Source organism: Echeneis naucrates, chromosome 19 (assembly GCF_900963305.1).
Source record: "Echeneis naucrates chromosome 19, fEcheNa1.1, whole genome shotgun sequence".
Taxonomy (NCBI): Eukaryota; Metazoa; Chordata; class Actinopteri; order Carangiformes; family Echeneidae; genus Echeneis; species Echeneis naucrates.
In genome coordinates, this window is record NC_042529.1 from 2,697,692 (window position 1) to 2,717,500 (window position 19,809).

Consider the following 19,809-nt stretch of genomic DNA (forward strand, 5'->3'; position numbering starts at 1 on the left):
TGAGGGGGGAAACCCGATTTACAGGCTTGTTGTCTTTGTTTACTCCTCCCTTCAGTCAGCCTGAGCCTGTTTGTCAAATCATGTTCCAGAGGAGGCGTTTCACATCTCAGCTCCTTCTGAAAAGGGTTTATCAGCTGCACAACAACTTCACTACACAACTTTGTGTGATTAAAGCAGCAGGTGGAACTCATTCCTGATGTGATCACATTCACCTGAGCTCTGAGCTTCAGTTTTAGGGAAGCAGGCACGAAAAAAAACAAAAAAACAAACCCAACAGTCTGGTTTTAATAAAAAAAACAAGAACAAGAACACATCTGTGGTCGTTTTTGTTGTTCTGCATCAAATCGAGGTCGTTTGTTGCTTTTTGCAGCAATTTCGTGTCAGCGCCGTGAATGCAGCACGAGAAATAACGAGACAGAACACGCTGACGTTTATTTTATTGTTTCAGGTACATCAGACATAATGACATGTTTAAAAAAAGAGGAACAGTACAGCACTTTTTCTTTACTTGCCTCGTTCTGCATATTAAAATGGATTTTATAAGTAAACCTTCAGTGATTTCTTTTTTTTTGTACAACTGTAACAAAAGTTACATCGCAAAAAGAAACTGAGCAAAAAGTGAGTAATGCAGATTTTCTTTAATGTGGGAGAGATTGAACTGTTGAAAAGTGCAGGATGTGCAAATGTTTTGACTTCAGATATAATTCTCCCTACAAAATCGTAATTGGCACCAAAATGCTTCTCATTTAATTACTTTATTTACTTTAATTATTTCAGTGTGGCTCAACACCCAAGCAGCAAAATAAAATCTTTATTTTGTTAATTTTAAGGGAAACAGGTCTTAAAATTAACACATCGATGTCTGATTGTAACTTCATTCACAAGCTGTGAGTGTAAAGCTGAAATTAAAACGAAGGCACACTGGAGTCGGTAATCAGAACATTTCAGGTGCTGTTTTCATTGTTTTGCATGAACCTGCCCGGCCTCACTGCTGAGTTATGTTTAAATATGCCACTCTTCTTTGTGCATCTGTGACAAATGCATTTCTGGTAAACATGATGCTTGAGGATGTATTCATCACAATAAGATTAATAATAATAATAATAATAATAATAATAATAATAATAAACAAAAAAAAATCTCCAATGTGACACAGTATTAGAAATGATTCTTGGCAGAAACCTCCACCGGTGTCCAGTCCTTTTTTTTTTTTTTTTTTTTTGATGCTGTGGCTGAAACAGAATTCAGAGAGGTAATAAAGTCGGTAACATTTGGCGGCGGCGTGTCAGCATCACGAGGTTCAACGTGGCTCCAAATTAGGGAACAGCTACTGTAGCTACTTCAGCCCTCCTCTCCCGTGTTAACGTCAGTTAGGGCGGGTTAATCACGCTCGTAATTGCACTTGAGGTTACTTCATGTAAAAGCTAGATTTTGTTGTTTGCCTTCCGTCGTCAGTCGTCCTTCAGATCCCTCTCCAGGTATTTCTTCATCCGCAGGCAGCGCGGACACGGATCTCCGGCAGCTTTACAAGTCGAGTGAAACACAGCTTTACAATCTTTGCACCTGAGTCAGAGAAAGTACAAACCAGAATTTAATCCAAATGCTGTCTTCATGAATAAACAGATGAAGGAGAACGTATCAGATCACTTTGTCTCTTGTGATTTAATATTTTCTGTATTTTATTAGTTTTCAGTCTTATTATCTGCAAAACTGAAAGAACGCAACTTGTTAACCTGCTTGATGCTGAGAAATATGTAACTGTATTCCTATTTGAACTCTTCTGTTCACTGGTGACTATTCAGATTTATTTCACCAAGTTAGATATATGTCACTTTAAAGTGGTGATGATTTGTGAATATTATGAAGATGAACACAACGATGAAAAATGATGGACAGTGTCATGCGACAGAAAACACACAGCTATTAACTGAGAATTTATTTACATTAACCTGGAAGATAAAAATCTGATTGTGTGTTTCATTACTGTTTTTGGACTCGTGTGGCTGAATGAACGAGGGAGGTGAGAGCAGGCGTACCTGATGGTGCTGTCGAACTGGAAGGGGAAGATGGTGTCGTCAGCGTGGCATATCTGGCAGATGAAGCCGCGCTGAGTGCAAAGGTCACAGTGGAACACGTGATTGGAGGCGAACTGTGACAGCGCCTTCAGGTAGGCTACATATTGGCTGTCTGCGATCTAGAGGCGACAAAACAAACAAACACGTTAGGACCTTTAAAAGGAACACGGCTGAGCTGCTGGGATGGATACCTGTCGCAGGTCTGCAACGCTGTACAGGCGGCTGGACTCCAACAGGTACGTCCGCTGGCCCATCCTGCAGAGAAAATACGAAATCATTCATGTTTAAGACTTTAAAACCTGAATCCAATGCTGCGATCCGAACACGCACAGAGTTTGGAGTTTCTTGTAGGCTCCACTGCGGCAGGTGAGCAGGTAGTCGCCCAGCAGACGCAGCTTCTGCCGCAGGTGGTGGATTTGAGTCATGGACTCGTCGTGACTCATTAACTCCGGGTTTAACTGCTCCAGGTTGAGAAGCGGCTCCTGTTCCACCTGAGCCAGCAGCCACAGGGCTTTTTTAGACACCTGAACGGACAAACACTCGTACGGTTATCACAGATCTCGATCGCTCTTCTGTTTCTTTGTTGGCGCTTAAGAGAGCTGTTCATGTGCCGCTCACCTCCCGTTGGGTGAGGTCCCAGTTGTGCACCATGCGTGAGGGGATGATGGAGGTGTCGCCGTGGTGACAGAACTCGCAGTAGTACTGGCCCGAGAACTCGCACAGCCTGGCTCTGCCCCGGGACGGGCCGATCTGCTGAGGACACCCTGCGTACGACACACAGTCAACAAACCTCAAATTTCTACAGTGAAGGTAGAGCAAGACTTTCCCTCTCTTATCACTGTTTTTGGTCTCCATCAGCTTCAGACACAAACATCTAGCTTGTTTTCCCAATTAATGTCATTTACACAGTCTTTGTCTGCTGCAGTTTTGTGTATGTAACAGCATAAAACTAACACTTACACTGCAGATAACCTTTTCAGGTTTGTCAATAAAACCCCAAACTCCGTCTGTGGAGTCACTGGACATTACCTGCACATTTAAAGCTCTGAGTGTCCAGACCCTTCTCCGACGGCACGGTGCAAAGATGAACTAAGAGAGCTCCATTTTCTTTCAGTCTGTGCTGCACCAGTCTGTAGAGGTTTCCAGAACCGCCCAGGTGTGCTGCGACAGGCTCCTCACAGCCGTCGTCCTCTCCACTCTCCAGGTAAGAGTCCAGAGCTCCACGGATCAAAACCCTCCAAGAGCAGGCCTCGTCTGTGTTCTCCGCCCTGAGTCGAAGAGTTTCCCTCATGGTCAGGAGCTTGAAAAAGGCCGGTCCCCCCTGGGAGACGTCTGGCACCACATCCCGGATTTCCTCGATGGGATGGGTGAGCTGCAGAAACTTTCTCCCTCCGTGTACCCGGAAGCCTTTCAAGGCCTCCAGGGAGAGAGAGAAGATCAGAGGAGCCCACGTCCGAGCATCAGCATCAGTGGAGAAGTACAACACGGCTTCTTTGATGGCGTCCGTTTCCAAATCGGCAGTCCGAGTCCAGTCGAGGTCCTGGTGAGGAGGAGGCGTGTCCGGCGCTCCGACTGTCCCCCCGTTGGAAGATGACAAGCCTGTCTCTGGGCTGGAGGAAGACGGTGAAGCTGTGCGTTCATCGACACCGTTCTCGCTGGATGGTTGCAGCACCTCCCACTGCTCATCGACGCGAGACGTCGGCCGGCATTTGTTGACCGCCTCGATTATTCGGTCCACCCAGTCCTCGGCTTCGCCCTGGTTGGCCGCTCTGAGGTAAAGTCTCTTCCCCGGGAAGGCCAGCTCGAAGCGGCCCTCGGGCATCGTGATGCGAGCCTCCTCACATCGCACCAGGGAGCAGTTGTCGTAACACGTCCGCTCCTCTGCGTTGATATACAGGCGGAACTCAAAGGGCGACAACTCGCAGTAATAATCCCGCCATATTCCCATCGCTCCTCGTCTCTCCAGGTGACCGAGCTTCAACAAACCACGGAACGGGTTGGAGAGTCCTGGTGGAGACAAACAGAGAGACACGAGAATCAGCAGCATGAGATCATTCAACACTTCAATTTCATTCACTTTCACTTCACAGGAAACTCAAAGTGAATTGATTAAATCAGTTGTTCTTGTTGGTGAACAGAATGCAGTAAAACGCCGTTTTAAATGTGATGTTTCCCCTGAACTCCTTCTGACGTCTCTCTGACATGTTTAGGTTCAGGCAGTATCGGTAAGTTTTGACACAGAAAGAAACGTAGGCATAAGAATTTAAGACAGTTTGGACTGAGATGGTCTGGTGTGAAGGGACCACTTGGTCCAGACAAAGTTCCCCGGAGAAACACATAAGTGTTAAATCGCTGGGTCCCAAAACCAGAAGACCCTGAAGGCAGAATTCGATTCTGGGCGGCCGTGAAGCCGGCAGAGGTCGAGGAGTGGCTGACTGACGTGTGCCCTTTTGTGGCTGCCACATTAGGACTTCTCTTCTTTGAGCACACAAAGGTTTATTGAATAAAAGCGAGCCTGACCCCCCCCCATACAGGCCTACAGAACACCTTCTGGTGGATTTTCACCATTTCACCATTACACTTTTGCTTTCGCTTCTTTTCTTCCCCAGTGACCTGTCTGACTCATTCAGGTGACATCCTGCAAGAAATAAATATGAATGACATTCTGGTGCAGTTTGGCCACGCCCCCGATGAATGGCGTAACAGCAGGTGCTTCTCCAGTTTACAGCTGACTCCTGCTGTGACGGCATAATTTAGCAAGAGGCCTGAACTGTAATAATCTTCAAAGCGTCATTCCAAAGTTTCCAGAGCTGTGCTGTACGTGTAGAGATATTATCAGCACTATTCCTCTGATCTACACACCAGGGAATATAAAACAAAGTCAACATGATGCCTCATGTTTCAAACGGACGTGTTACACTTTGATAAACAAAAATTATCTTGAGATGATCTGATACCTATCTGCCTGCGGTGGACGACACTGGGAGGTGACTGGGAGACCTTAGGCCCGGGCAGGGGAGCAGCAGGTGGCGCCGTGTCGTCGTAGTCAGACACCTCCTCCAGTTGAGGCTTGTAGATATCGTCCTCAGAGATCCAGGAACGGGAATGCTGCAATGGAAAAGGAAATGTGGCACACAAGGTAATAATTCATTGGGCTCCCAATAAACATGGTTTAGCTTGAACGCTGAGTTTAAGCTAAATCAACAACCAGTTTGTGAAAGAACCTACTGTTTCTGGGTTCAGTAGGGTCAGAGCTTGTGGTTACATTTTCTGGGAAATACTGTGACGAATCCCAGTCAAATGTTCTGCCTGTCAGTTCCTCAGTGGGAAAAAACCAAATGGCAACAGAAGTGAGCGAAGGAATTTCTTTATTTCCTATGTCTGTGAACTCGTGTCTGACTAACCCTGAATCATCTTCGCCCTGTAAAACTGCTGTATACATCTAAATAAATATAATATAATAATATAATAAATTAATATTTTTCTGTGTTCTATCTATTCCGTTTTTTATTTTTGTTTTAGTATTCTGTTGGGTCCCCCCCCCCCATTCAGCTGCTGTGACATTTACATTTTTCTCAGGAGATAATGAAGTCATTTCCATTTCTCCATCCATCTGAAGAGATTAAAGAGGGAGCAGCAGCATGGAGGCTGTCAACCATACAAATAAAAGCTGCAGCTCAAAACTAACTGCACTGGGCAGCAGATGGTGTGAGGGCTGGCGCCTCCGTTACTCATCTCTGTTTACCAATGTCTGACGTCACAAAAGTGAACAAAAGAACAAAAGTGAGTGTTTGGTTGAAACGTGTGTGGTGCAGCTGTGATGTGCTCTGTAATAATGGAATATTTATAAAGTATGAAATTAAATCCAATCACACTCAGTCCAATTAAAGTCTGATTGTCGGCACATGTACTCACTGATATAGAATCTGAGGAAGACTTCCTGCTGAGGATGCTGGTAGAGCGACGTGGCGCTGGGTGGACTGACGGCTCTGAGTTTTCTGCTTCCTTCTCTTCCTGGACAGGCTTGGTCGCTGTTTTTACTTCCTCCGCTGGCGGCACAGACTGCTCGGACTCCCTCACTGCAGGGAGCACATCGGCGTCCAAGCACAAAGTCTCATCACACACTTGTGAGGGCTCGTCGAACGACGGCAGCACCAGGGAGGTCTGTGGCGGCTCTGAATCGGAGAGTGTCGCGTCTCGAGGCTGGTCTGAGAAGTCCTGGGACGGCGTAGCGCAGCCCTGGGTCTCACTGTCGGAGCCACTGAAAACAGCCGCCTCTGAGAACTGATCCGGACCTGTGCTCGAGACGAAGGAGTCCTCACGCATGGAGTCCTGACTGCAGCGCCCGCTCTCCCGAAACTCAGTCACCGAGCTGCACACACACAGTCAAGCCATGACTACAATAAAACACACCACATTGTCATCATCTATTTCTAAGTCCACTGCAAAAACAAAGATTTAAGCAAAGGAAAATTTATGAAGCCACATTTTACAGGAGGATGCCGACAGTATTTCCTTCGTGTCAGCGGCTTAAACCAATTACTTTAACAGCAGTAAATTGTTCATTTGCTGGATCCTGTTTTCAGCTGCAGATTAGAACACATTTGGCACGCTAAGTATTTACAGCAACATGGGATTAACTTAAAATAAACAACAGTGCGTGTGTGTTTGTGGTGTCTGGTCAGGGGATGTGTCTTTAATACTTCTCTATTATATCAGGCTTTCGCCGAACGTGTTATATTTGTTTATAGGATGAATTCATCGCTGGCTGCTTTTCTTTGTTTACAGTAAGAGTAATTTAAAACAACGGCAGCTTCATCTTTATCAGCGGACACACTCACTCTTTCTGAGGCCTCTTGTTGCTGTTGTTGACGCTGATGGCCAGGTCCAGGTCACAGGAGGACCACTGCTCTCCTGTTGGACTGCGGGGGTCCTGTCCCTGCAGGAGGCTGTCAGAGCTCAGGCTGGAGGAGAGCTGAGACGAGTCTGTGGTGTCCAGGCTCAGGTCAGACGAGTTGAGCGCAGTCCTTCCGCCCTGTAAAGGGCTGGACCCTCTCCCCAATAACACTGGGCACTCTCTCTGCACATCCAGAGCATCAGTTGAGCCTGACGACTGAGACACCGTATCCCACGATTCCTTGCACAAAGGCTTGAGGTTGGGATGGTCCCCGCCGTTAAGGGGCACGTCGAGTGCATCAGCCTGGAGGAAGGGGCAGAGTCCGGCAAGAGCCAGCGGCGTGGTGGTCCACTGGTTGAGAACGGCAGACTTGTAAGACAGGTTGAACGTCAGCGAGGCCAGACCCTGGAGGTAGCTCAGCAGCACGTCCCGCTCCTCCGCATTCAGCAGCAAGGCGCAGGGCTGGTAGTGTGCCTGCAAAGCGGAGTCCTCCCGAAACAACGATGCGAGGTAACATTCCAGCAGGCCGTGGTTGAGGGCCAGCCGCAGCCACGCTCGAGAGCGGCCCACATCTGTGCCTACGAAGCTGATCTTCTCCAGCTCAGTGATGACATCGCTGGAGGGTTCACAAAGACGACAATCACACTTTAGAAATGATGTTAGGGATCTGATTGATGTCGGTAAGTATGCGCCCTACCGATGGGTGACGGTCTTGAGGAGGCTCCAGAAGCACGGCTGAGGGAGGGGACCCCGGTCTCCCTTCCAACTGCGACCCCCAGCCTCTGAGCGGATGTACTTGCTCTTGATACCGTGGATGAAGATGGCCTCCAGCGCACAGCAGAGCAGGTTAGCGTCGCCATCTTCACTGGTAACCACTGCGTCTGACGTCACATATCGCTTCTGCAGGGTCTTGAGCGTCTGTGCCAACTTCTCTTTGATCTACAAGGCAACACACGCAAGAGGGAAATACTCATCACAGAGCGTTTGTGATTCTGACAGGAAGTAGCTGAAAATAACTTCTGTTATCGCCACCACCTAGAAGAGGATCCTTTTCATGAGCAGTATAAGATACAGCCAGCACATTGTGTGCACTATGAGCCACGGCCCGACTGCTGTCACGTGACACATAACACACAACACATAAAACAAGCAGGCCTGTGTTATGCAACAGCTCACAGAATAAGAACAATTTGAGACAATGTTGGATTTTTCCCCTTTGGACATTGAAGGCTGCTTGTTTTACTGTGCTTGACTGAGAAGGACTCCAGCTCCTCAGCTATAAAACCTATATAGGGACAAATCTTTGCAAGTACATTGGACTCAAAGTCTGTCTGCAAAGAAGTTCTGTTTTAAACTGTATTAAAACTGCTAACTGAGCAACATTCCACTTCTTTCTGCTGTTTACAAGCTGGAGGAGTAATAAATACCACTTTCACATCTTTTCACTGCTCTGCTCATTTAATTACTTTGCCAATTGTACATCAGTAAGTGACACATAAAACTTTGAAGTGCAAAGTAGAGCAAGTGTTGAGCCAGCGTCACCCATTGAAATTTTTTCAGTTGGACCATCATTTCAAAAAGCTAACATTTCGTTTTATTGAAGAATTAAACTCAAGACTGAGACTATAAAATGGTTAGAACATTTTTTACTGACTTAATAAATCAACTGAGAATTAGGGAGATTTTTCCATCGACTTCAAACTGAGTCTTTGCAATGGACCCTTTTTACATTTCCATTTTTATATTCAGTCTCTGTATAGAAGCAGCATAACATACCTGAAACATAACACAATAATATACTCATTTAAAATGACTAATCTTGAAACGTGTCTCTTTAGAAGCGTCCGGCTGTCCGGTGTAAGCTGTTCTAAAAACACTGTAATTTGAGATACAAACAAATAACTGTGCCACGATGTTCAGTGCTGCAGTGTCGTAACGCTGACAACGGTTGAACTTGCAACAGTACAATTACAACATTTGCCAGTTAAATCTAAAAGACTGATCATGTTTAGCAAAAAAATCCTCTCAAACAGTCAAAAAGGTGTATCCATAACATCCCCCTCACTCCTGACTGGAGGTTTTGCATTTACACAAAACAGTAAGTGAGAAAACAACCTGGCAGAGAAGTCGAGGCAACAAGATCTTGCAGTTTTACCTGTTTAACATCTTTAGCCTCAGGTGGCGTGTCGGGCGTCTGTGTGGCTAGCATGGCACCTCCCGGGAAGATTTACTCCCACAGGGCACGCTGAAACACAAAAACAATGTATCTGACATCATGCAAACACCCGTCGCCACTGAGCTCTGCTTCCCTGTTAATATGATATTAACTCTTACGATGGATAAACAAGTAATACAAGTTTCCTCAGCTGGATCAAAAATATAAAACCAAAAAAACCATGTGAGGACTGGAACGTCTGACTCTTCTTCTTCCTCCTCACGTCACAGGAGCAGCATATTTTCCAGGGAACTATCGTTACACTATCATAAGACTGAAAGAAACATGAGACATATCTGCAATTTCACAGTTTCAATGTGGAACAATTTCTAAGTGGGTCATGTGAGGTACTGGTTTAAACTGAGGTTGTCTGTGGTGAAGCAGCAACAAAAGTCTGATCCAACTTCCCCAATCCAAAAAAAAAAAAAAAAAAAGAGAGAAGAATTCAGGATGCAATCAGCCTGTGGCCAATATATGCTGACACAATCAGAGCCAGATGACTGAACTCTGTTCACACTGAAATAACACAGCATGAATAAAGCCAAATCTCCTTTCTTCTTTACTCTTATTTCACCAAGTAGACAGCAGAAGTGCAGAAAGCCCAGCTGACTAACTCAGACTTCTGCTCTCTGTGATCACCCACACTGTGTGTCAGTGCAGCCCAATTCACGGTGTTGTTGCTGTTGTGTTCATGTTTTTAGTTGTATTGAAGCCAGGCAAACTGTGAAAGAAAGCCAACTTTCAGGTACACGTTTTGAGTTTCCATCCGTCTCTGCCAAACCGCTTAGCTACAATAACACATTGTGTATTTTCTCATCATGATTTCAGAGAAAAATCATAAAACACAACCCAGGTGATCGACAGCAGCTTTGGTGTGTATTCGGCTATATTTACATTTTAACTGAATGATGAAGGAGGAAGTCAGGTCAGCAAAAATAGATCCACTCACACAACACGCAGAGGAGGCTAGCTGTAGTCCGTGAAGTTACGTTAGCATCAGTAATTTACCTGTTTTACATATAATTTTAAATAAATCATTCTGCTTTTTAATCTCCTTTTAATGGTGTGACTTTAAAGCAGCACTTTAGCCTCTGATCATGGCGTGTTAGGACACCTAAAGGGGGGAAATATCCAAATTAAACACACAAATAAAACGAAAACAAACCGTGTACACCACAACCTGTGCAGCAAATTACGGAACAAACAGAAGAGCAGCCTGAAATTTTCAGCGTGAAGCGATGATACACAAGAAAACATGACAACAACAGCAGCAGTTAGCCAGCTAGCTGGCTAGCTGGCTAGCTACACTTCTTTACCAAAACGGCTCGGCTAACTTTGCATTTCGGTCCGAGGACTGTGAGCTCAGCCGGTGGCTCAGGCTTCGGTGCAGTCGCTCTCCATCCCTCCGCGTACAAAACGTCAAAGAAAATAAACAAAAACACCCAAAAAGAAAAAAATAAAAAATAAAAACAGAGCTACAATCAGTGTCCGTTCCGCTCGGAGTTTTCTTTTTTTTTTTTGCCACTGAACTGCTGAACCCAAATGCATCATGGGAGTTTGATTAGACTCGTGGTGCTTTCACTTTCCGCCAGAAATGTCGTAAAAGCGAAGTGGTATTTATTTTTCTTCTGCAGACTGTTTGTTGATGTTTACGGCTTTATTGGAGGCATTTTTGTTCACCTCGGTCTTTCATTTAAATGTTTTATTTTTAAGTCAGTCATTGGGATTTTATCGAGTTTTGTCGTTGACATCACCCGGAAGAGGTTAGGAGTGGCAGTTTGTTACCATGGTTACCATGGTGATGGTAATGAATGGACTAGGCCTAATTAAAAACCCCAGATATTTTCTGACGTTTCAACAGAAACGAGTCATTTCCAGTTGAAACAGAAATACGCAAAAATGGCAATGTTTTCTCATAAAAAGCTTTTATTTTACAATTTTTTACTGCAAGCATTTTAACATACATTCTTCCAACACTGTGGGGCATGGTGAGCAAACTATTTTCTTTTCTTGGATTTCAAACTCTCTTTTTGACGCAGCAACAGTCACTTAGCCTTAAAGTAATGAGAGGAGGGAAATGAAAAGAAAGTGGGGTCTCAACAAAAAGAGAGAAAGAGAGGAGAGAGGAAGAGGAAAAGGCTGAACATGCTCACACAGACACGCAAAACATCCTGTTCAAAAAAAAAAAAAAATGTAAACTGTCATCATTCAGGCGATATCCTGAATGTTTTAAAATGAGCCTGTCTCTCAGTCAGACACGTAGAATTTTTCGACATGCAAGTGCGAATCCAAATTTACTCTTCCATCTGCGCCCAGGCTTCTTCGGCTTTCATGTAGTACTGATTAGCCAACCTGCCTTTCATGGCCTCCGTGGCAGCTTCTGCTGCTTCTGTAAACAGATCACCTGCAGAGAGCGAGAGAGGAAGTGCGAGGTGAGGACGGAGAACTCATCGTAACTCTGTACAGTCATGTGATCAACACAGTGAGGCCCTTTCAGGCTGCGTGGAGCCCAACCTGCTCTCTGGGGGTCTGCGGTGAGATTATAGCCTCCCACTTGGTAGATCTCAGCCTCTCTGGCCAGCAGCAGGTAACGGGGCTCATCCTGGGTCCCGTCAAACTCGCCCCCCTCGTCATACTCTGTCATGTTCAATGCACTGTCATACCAGTGAACTGCCTCTTCCCAGTCTTGCTTTCTGGTTTATTAAAAAGGTGAAAAGCAAGATTTAACATACATTCATGAAACCGAGGTTTAAGATTCACCCCACCAGGGGGCAGTGTTATCATGAGCATTGGACTGGGTGGGGGGGGGGGTGTTCGTTCCCCTTGAGTCTCCTCTAAAGAACGATCACTGACCTGTCAGCTGGCAGATTGATGCCTGAATCAAAAGCTCTGGCCACGATGATCATTGAAGATCTGTCACCAGCCTCCGCAGCCAGCAGGAGATACTTGAAACCTTTCATCCTGTTTCCTGCGTTATCCTGCCAACCACACAAAAATATCAGAATGCCTGACATAAGAGGGAAGTTGAGGAATAGAAATCCAAAATCTGGGCACGCACAGTACCTCCAGCGTCACGTCTGTCATTATGTGATGAGGCAGCTGCATGCAGCACTGTCCCAGGGCAACAATGGCCTCCAGCTCCCCACACAGGGCGGCCCTCTCCAGGTGGAACATGGCCGAGTCCTGATCCCACTGCTCATCCTTCTCACAGAAACGACCTGCCTCGTGGTATCGGACCATAGCCAGGTGGACCTGAGGAAGGAGATCCAGAATACATTCGACTTCTTTGAAGAACACCAAGCGGAGGGAGTGAGATTAAAGATTTGTTTTCTTACCTTTCCGAGGATCGATTGGCCGATCTTCTTCTGCATCAGAGCACTGATCCGCTCCACCTCAGTGGCCACGCACGACGGCCGGTGGACGTGAGCCCGAGATGAGTGGTAGAAGCTCCACTTCTCTTCTGTCAGCTGGGTAGAAATAAAAGAGACACAAAAATAAGGCAGTAACCATCTGTCCTTCACCACACAGATCAGAAACGCTCAGAGGTGTGCCCATTCTGCTTTAATCTGAACAGACACAGATCAGCTGTTAGCTCAGCAGAGCAACACATACACCAAGATATCATGGAAGGAATCATGAGCAGGATGGCAGAGCTGGTGAAACAAGAGGTAGATGGCGTTTTTGTTTCCAAAACTTAATTTACGCTTTGGCAGGCTGTTCAGGCTGAGCGGACAAGGAAACAACGATGGCGCATGCTCAAATCTTAAACTTAAGATTCATGCTGGATGTTCTTTCTTTTTTCTTTTTTTTTTTGACAAAGATAAAACTTTGTAGCAATAAGCCTACACAACACTGCGCACAGAGAACTGGAGCCTGTCAAATGAGCCTCCATGCAAAATAATCACCCATTCGTTGTCAGGAGTCCCTGAATTTAGGTTTGCCAAGACTCTTGGAGGAACTGCCATCTTCCTCTAATGAGGGGAGACAAAGATGAGACAGGGGAGGATATTTGTGTCACTGTTAATGATGTGATGACAGATGGAAGGAGGGAAAAGACAAAGTGAGGAAAGGATGAAGAGAGTTCAAGCAGTTATTTGATTATGCTCAAGATGAGGATGATGCGTGGACACTGATGTCTAAAAGTTTGTTTACCCGTCTGACACTGTCCTCATCCGACTCGGAATAATGTCTTTGGTTTCGATGATAGGCCTATGTGATGATACAACATGCATTATAGAACCTGCTGTCAGAAAATACAGCTACACAGATAACTGAAGGACAAAGAAGAGTGAGATACATACAGTAACAGGAAGAGTCCAACATTTAGGTGTTAAAAATTCATTTGTTTAAAATAATTCTGCAAAACTAAAAATCTATTTTAGAGATGAAAAAAGTCTATTTCTGACTGACTTTTTGAATGTGTCCGGCAAAAACAACCCCAGAAGTTGTTCCACTGGTCAAATTAGATCAGTGGGAATCTTTACCCCATCTACATGGTCGTTTGGATCGCCTTCGCTCCTCCTCTCGCTGGGGTATCCGCTGTCCCCACCGTTCTCAGATTCCTGCAGAAAGAGATGCAGCGACTGTTGAGCCACGTGTCTCACAGGAATTTTCAATCATGTCTAAAATATTATAACTGAAAGTAAATGTTGAAAGCAGCTCTCCGGTTGGCTCCTGATTATTTTTACTTCCTCACAATCCGAAGCCAGACTACTTGACTTCTTGCTCCTCAGCCTTTAAAATCCCTACACGAAGATCTGAAGTCAGCAGAATCCGCACCATCTGTTAAAATCACCTCAGTTCAGAATTAACATCTAGTGCCAGGAGGTCAAATCTGATGTGGACAGGAGCGCTTCCTACTGACTTCCTTTGTCATGGACAACAGACTCGGGTTGACTAAAAACAGCACTCAACACCTGTTTGTCACATATTAACCAGATAGGTGGGATCTATCGGTCACTGGAGACACATTTTAATGTGCAGAGATGGTGCACCAGTTGTGCTTGTACAACTGAGGATGTATATTAATGCCAGGTTTGAAAAGGCCTTAGATACAAAAAAAAATAAAAAATAAATAATAACATAAAATGAAAATATAGTTTCTGCAGTTGAGGTTGTAGTGTTTAATCTTACTCCTAATTGAATAACAGAGTTTATGAAAACTGCATAAAAGGTCAATCCCACATTGCCCAGTTATGACTTAACTTGCTAAAATGTGTGTTGTTTTTTTGTGCCTAATTGAGTCACATTCCCTGAGTCTTTACTCACCTTGTGGTCATCTTTGTTGTTATTGTTCAGTCTTTCTTGTTCATACATTCCAGTAAAAGACAAACCTGATAAAATAAAGACAAAACTATTTACACCACGCTCAACAGCATTAAACTTACTGCATATTATAAATGCGCGGTATCCAGTAATGAGTTCATGCACGCACCAATGGGAGACTTGCCCACAGGTCCATTTGTGGGCGGGGAGCAGGGGAAGGTGAGAGGCGAGCAGGGGACTGATTCCACGTCGCTCATGCTCTCGTCTGCAGACGAGGTCTCGGACAGGCGGGAGAGCAGCGGAGGAGCGCGGCTTCCCGACATGGTGCGAACACGAGGGGAACCGCAAGGCTCCTCGCAGCCCCTCAGCACCGTCTTAGCTGACTTCTGAAATAAAACAAATGTGAAATTTTGCTTTTAAAAAATTGCAGCAGCAGGTGGCAGAACAAGTTAAGTCCAATGAAAACACAAAATCACAAACTACAGTCATTTAAAAACCAAAGTTAAACATATTGGATCCTTTTCCTAATTCTGCCCATTTCCAGGGGTTTTATACCCTGACACCAAGCTGATCTCTGGCCCTTGCTGGTACTTCATATAATACTGTGAATGCAAATGTTCAAATTACGAGCAGCCTGCTGGTGCCATCCAGCTGCGACCTCTCTGCAGGCGAGAGGTCAAAAGGCGTGAGGCCCATACTCTTGCAGATCTTGTTACACAAGTGGGAGTGGAAAAACAGCGCCATGCCTCGAACCCCTGGAACACATGTACCATCCAGACGCTTAGATTTCCCTTACTCAGCACAAACGTCACACACAAGCTGATTAAAGCACGAGAGCCAGAACCAAACCTAGATTTCCGTCTCCAAAGTCGGTCCCCTTCTCCGTGTGAATCTGGGGGTCGGTGTAAAGGTCTCCCACGCCCTGGATGTCCACCACAATCAGCTGGTGTCCTGACCGCTCAAAGCTAAAGTGACTGAAAGCCTGAAGGGTGTGAAAGAGGATAATCAATGACGTGGACATCGGATGAAAATGTGTCCAAGGTTGACGTCGCTCACCTGCGGAGTGAGCCGGATGTTGTCGTCCTTCACGAAGCCAGAGTTGGAGTTGTATTTGATGTATTTGCCCTCGATGTAGTGCTCCAGGTGGAAGAGAGGTTTGTCTGGTCTGTCTGTCATTTCCACCACACACATCTGCATGATGTCCACCTGAGGTTCACAAAGACAAGCTGCTCATCCACACATACACAACACACAACCCAATCCTTTTCTCTGACGGTTGGTCCTGTACCTGTTTGGGAGGTCGGTGGCGATTGTACTCCTCCCCCCAAAGTTTGGCCTCCATCTGCAGCCTGACGTCCTCGAAGTAAACGCTCCTGTCCACCGTCTCCATGTAACGCTTCGCTACATAGTTAGATGCCGACTTCCAGTTGCTGCTGTGTGAGAAATTAGACAACTTCTTCCTGGAGGGAGAGGAGAAATAAAATGTTAGAGTTAGATGGATTAATACACATCAGCATTGACCTCAATGCCAACTAATAATCATAATGAGCAAAGTGATCCTGCATCAAAAAGTAAAACTGCTGCAAACCCAACAGGTTAGAGGTTCAGATTTTCTGTTTATAGACTGAACATGTTTGTGCCTGTAGGGACAGGGGGAGTTTGTTTTCAGGCTTGTGGTTTTGTCAGAGAGGAATTTTTCTGTGGGATCCACCAGCTGAAATAGGGGTTAGTTGTTGACAGATGTCTATGTGTTACACTTCCCACATAACTGAGGATTAAACATTAACAATTACACTATAATCCCCTTTTCTGTTTCATTCTGCAACGCCATGCAGAAGCCTGAAACAGAGAGGAGCAGAGTTCACAACAGGCGCTCAAATTCAATTTCACTCGGAAGTCCAAACAGTCAAAGTTAAGGGGTGAGTGCTGAGAGATAAAGTCCCAACGCCATCATCGAGGTCCTAATGGAGCTGGTCCAGTCTGAGGTTCTCAGTACCATCTTTGGGCTGAAACTGTGGCCTCCGTCAGAAGTTATTCTCTTGAGTCGGAGTGAGAAATGTGAGGAATGTGGACCTGCACCGCTTTTAGGCTACAATACAAGGTCACAATTGACAGACCACGCCGTCCCCCGTTACTGGAACTTAAGGGCATTAACCTCCAGATAAGAAAATGAAGAATGAATGAAGAATGAAGAAAACTTACGTTCTGAAACACTCCCTCATCGCCCCTTTCCCAAACGGCTGTGAGAACACGGGGGACATTAATTAGACAAGAATTTGTGTGTTTTAAATACTGATGTTTTCCCTCCAGAGAGAGGTAATACCTGAGCTGCCATCTTGATGTGGACCTGGTCTTGAGCCCACTGTCCTGTGACGGCGTTGTACCTGTGAAGAGGAGCGGTAAATTAGAATTAGTGAATTAGAAGAAATTGGATGGACAGACATTGTAATCATTCAAAAAAGGCTCATTGGATCGTGTGGAAAGGTTTGTAGCCTGCTGATTTTTGTTCTACCATTTTGGTTCAGATGGAAACATCTCAACAACTACTGGGTGTGTACTGTCAGGAAATTCAATGCAATCGTTCATGAGCCGCAGAGAAAGGATCAATCTGAATTTGGTGATTTTCAGACGTTTCCATTACCTCTGCCAACAACCTCAACCGAATCCAAATCACACTGACAACATCATTTTTTAGATTTTTTCCCCAGTGAAAATATAATCAATTTAAAATAACGAGTAACAAATATCTGGGATTTGTGTTGAAGATGTCAACATGACATTTTTATTGTTTTCTTAGCTGCGGCCTGACCTCCATGTATATTTTTGAAACTAAATATCACACATCAAGGAGCGTCCACGAGACTTTGACAATGTCCCTTGTTTGTTTGTTTTTCCACCAACTTTGTTTGTTTTTACAAATGGCTCACACTCACTCGTCTATAGCAGCTGCCTGGCTGTCCCAGTCAATAAACCAAATGCACGCAGATAAAACTCTTCACTGGCTAAAACACTTTGCTCTGTGTGAGGCAGTTCTCCTGTCAACAGCTCATTATCAGTTCTTATCACAGAGGCACATAAAACACTGAGTTTCCTCTGAGTGGAAAAAAAAAGGTGAGAATAATCAGACTGAGGGTGTGTCCTGTTTCCAAAAAGCCCACACCCTTGTAACTTTAGGACTGAAGCTCAGAGCTGGTTGAATGAGTTCAAACTAAGAGCTCGATGAAGACGATACAAAGAAAATGTCCACACGCTTTTAGTCTGGGTCAGTGTGTCTGTTTGGGCTCAGACTGAGTGTCCTGAGTTAATGATTACTGCAGATTAAACCTGAGACCGGACTGAAGCTCACAATATTCTACATTTTCTGCCAACAAACTGGTGACAGGCCAAGAACGCCGTGTACTGTGACTCTCACTGCATCGAGTTCATACTATGAGAAGGAGAGAGGAGTGAAGTTACACATCGATAAAATTAGCACAAGAAGAGAGAGAGAAAGAGAAAAAAATAAAAAAGGATGACCACGAGGGCAAAACCACGTTCCTGCCAAGTCCTGGCTCTGTGTTACGCAACAAGACAACCACACAGACAAAAGAATTCATTTTTCACCAACACCCATTTGAGAGTGTGTGTGGGTCGCTATCCACATTCAAGCGTTCTGCAAGCGGTGTGGATGTTTATGTAGCTGGGCTGGACGCACCGTCATCCCACCAACAGAATGACATAAGAAGAGCTGAGTCGGTCAAAGGGGCATCAAGGCTTTGTGTGCCCACAGAAAGGTCCAGTCATGTTTGTCAACAGTTAAAAATAACCCCACTGACCCACATATGGGCCAACTGTGAAGTTGGCTGCCACTTAAATGTGAGTTCAAGAACAAATTGCTCCCTTTAAACCCGCTCTGCTCGTTTTTTTATGATAAAAATGGATGATGGGACGATGTGAAATGTGAAAGTGTCGGTGTGTAATGAGGAAGCATCGTCCAGCTGCGGCTTTGTGATGCATTTTAGCATCTCAGCTCGTTATTCAAATGTAATGTCACATAAACTGACCTACTGATAGGTAGTTAGCAAATAAAAGTGTTTGGGGGATTTTGTTTTGAGGATTTTGCTTGGGGTTTTAAAAGCAGTTTAGTAATATTGGTAATTACACAGATTAAAAATGACTGAACTCGATGGGGCAGTTGTTGGAAGGTGGCCCTTGTCAATAAACAGTTATTCATACCTGTAACGAATGCAGGGCTCGGTCTCGATGTCCTCCAGATGAAACTCTGCCCAGGGGTCGGGCCTGGCTCTGGCCTTCTCAATCGCATGTTTCCATGTGTCCTGTCACAACAAAAGGGGCTTTCTTAAGAGCTGGCATGACTACTTTTTGACCCCCCCCACCCACCCACCAAAAAAAAGGGGGAGCTGTCGATATCCAAAACTGGTTAGCCAGAATAGACTGGGAGGAAAAGAGCGAAGCTGTTCAGTGCAAAAACCATTAAATCTAATTTTGCAAAAACACTTAGTGTCACTTAGTGTTTTAATCTTGCAAATTAAATTGCACTGTTTCTGTCTGCTCTCAATTCCGCGGGTACACAACAACGTAAACAAAACATGACACATATGCAACTGGTGATGCATGACAATCAGGAAGAAAGGGTGCTGGAGGAGGGAGGAAGTAAAAACTGATGATGTCAAAAGTCCACAATCATGAAAATAACTCAAACATCTAACAGAACATGACATAAAACGTAGGATTTTATTGATCTGCAAAGTGAATTTGTTTTTCTAGGACTGAGCTAATGGCTCCTATTCCGTTATAAATTACTGCTACCTCTACATGAACGTGATCATCATGGCACCTTTAAATGGCGCTTGCTATTTTCAAAAAATATCTTTCCTAGTAGGATCCATAAATCAAGGGCCACTAGAAACCTAAAGCTGCTACAGTAACCTCAGACCTGACCCGCCGCACCCTGCACGTCCTCCCTGTCACTGTCTGCAGCAGGCATTTTAGACATGTTTATATTTAGACCCTGGGATTTACATGAAGATAAGTGTCATGTTTTTAACAGACAAAGTTTCACATCTGCTTACGAGGAGGAGTAGACGGCATATTTCACGTCAGGCCTCCTTACTGCCTGGAGAGAAGACTGCAGGATAAACTGTTTTTGCAACTTCTGGCACTAGTGAGTTATGATTAATACATTTTTCAGTAAAGGGATGAATTCTTAAGAAAGAAAAGATGCATCAATCTGCATGAGCAGCATTAAGAGAGACATGGGACACAAAAGTTGGTGAAAAGTATGTTGCTGGAAAAATAAAGAGACATTCCAGAGCAGTAAAGGAGAGGGAAAGCAGATTACAGCGTGGAGTTGGGAA

The 19,809-nt window shown here is 44.9% G+C and overlaps 2 protein-coding genes across 6 annotated transcripts in view; both read right to left on the bottom strand.

The window, feature by feature from the left end:
- Positions 1-421: 421 nt before the first annotated feature.
- plekhm1 (pleckstrin homology domain containing, family M (with RUN domain) member 1) lies at positions 422-10,697 on the bottom strand. 3 transcript variants are annotated; one of them, XM_029528036.1, is made up of 12 exons: positions 10,522-10,697; positions 9,128-9,217; positions 7,670-7,911; positions 6,917-7,588; positions 5,991-6,447; positions 5,033-5,183; positions 3,105-4,082; positions 2,694-2,839; positions 2,406-2,599; positions 2,267-2,330; positions 2,037-2,194; positions 422-1,563 (listed from the first exon to the last, which is right to left on the bottom strand). In XM_029528036.1, exons 2-12 carry the CDS (start codon positions 9,179-9,181, stop codon positions 1,452-1,454), a joined length of 3,228 nt encoding a protein of 1,075 aa, XP_029383896.1. In that variant the 5' UTR covers positions 9,182-9,217; positions 10,522-10,697; the 3' UTR covers positions 422-1,451. The 3 variants fall into 3 exon arrangements, with proteins under 3 accessions (XP_029383896.1, XP_029383894.1, XP_029383895.1); XM_029528034.1 differs by having other exon boundaries at positions 10,504-10,697; XM_029528035.1 differs by having other exon boundaries at positions 9,307-10,697.
- A 761-nt stretch (positions 10,698-11,458) lies between these two features.
- eef2k (eukaryotic elongation factor 2 kinase) overlaps positions 11,459-19,809 on the bottom strand; it is a 10,041-nt gene continuing 1,690 nt past the window's right edge. For 2 of the 3 annotated variants that reach the window (XM_029528447.1, XM_029528448.1), the window contains exons 4-20: positions 18,668-18,768; positions 16,776-16,836; positions 16,655-16,692; positions 15,741-15,912; positions 15,509-15,658; positions 15,302-15,434; positions 15,080-15,207; positions 14,622-14,838; positions 14,456-14,520; positions 13,672-13,749; positions 13,340-13,396; positions 13,093-13,158; positions 12,523-12,654; positions 12,251-12,439; positions 12,041-12,165; positions 11,702-11,880; positions 11,459-11,591 (exon numbers count right to left, since the gene is read on the bottom strand). In XM_029528447.1, coding sequence (XP_029384307.1) covers positions 11,482-11,591; positions 11,702-11,880; positions 12,041-12,165; positions 12,251-12,439; positions 12,523-12,654; positions 13,093-13,158; positions 13,340-13,396; positions 13,672-13,749; positions 14,456-14,520; positions 14,622-14,838; positions 15,080-15,207; positions 15,302-15,434; positions 15,509-15,658; positions 15,741-15,912; positions 16,655-16,692; positions 16,776-16,836; positions 18,668-18,768 — 2,001 coding nt within the window. In that variant the 3' untranslated portion in view covers positions 11,459-11,481. The remainder of the gene's footprint in view (positions 11,592-11,701; positions 11,881-12,040; positions 12,166-12,250; positions 12,440-12,522; positions 12,655-13,092; positions 13,159-13,339; positions 13,397-13,671; positions 13,750-14,455; positions 14,521-14,621; positions 14,839-15,079; positions 15,208-15,301; positions 15,435-15,508; positions 15,659-15,740; positions 15,913-16,654; positions 16,693-16,775; positions 16,837-18,667; positions 18,769-19,809) is intronic. The other variant, XM_029528449.1, reaches the window with a different exon arrangement.

Excerpts from the sequence above, each read along its gene's own strand:
- plekhm1 (XM_029528036.1), bottom strand. The coding sequence starts at position 9,181 with ATGCTAGCCACACAGACGCCCGACACGCCACCTGAGGCTAAAGATGTT. Across the intron at positions 2,600-2,693 it reads GGGACCTCACCCAACGGGAG|GTGTCTAAAAAAGCCCTGTG; the intron begins GTGAGCGGCACA and ends TTGTCCGTTCAG. Across the intron at positions 1,564-2,036 it reads CAGTTCGACAGCACCATCAG|GTGCAAAGATTGTAAAGCTG; the intron begins GTACGCCTGCTC and ends TCTCTGACTCAG.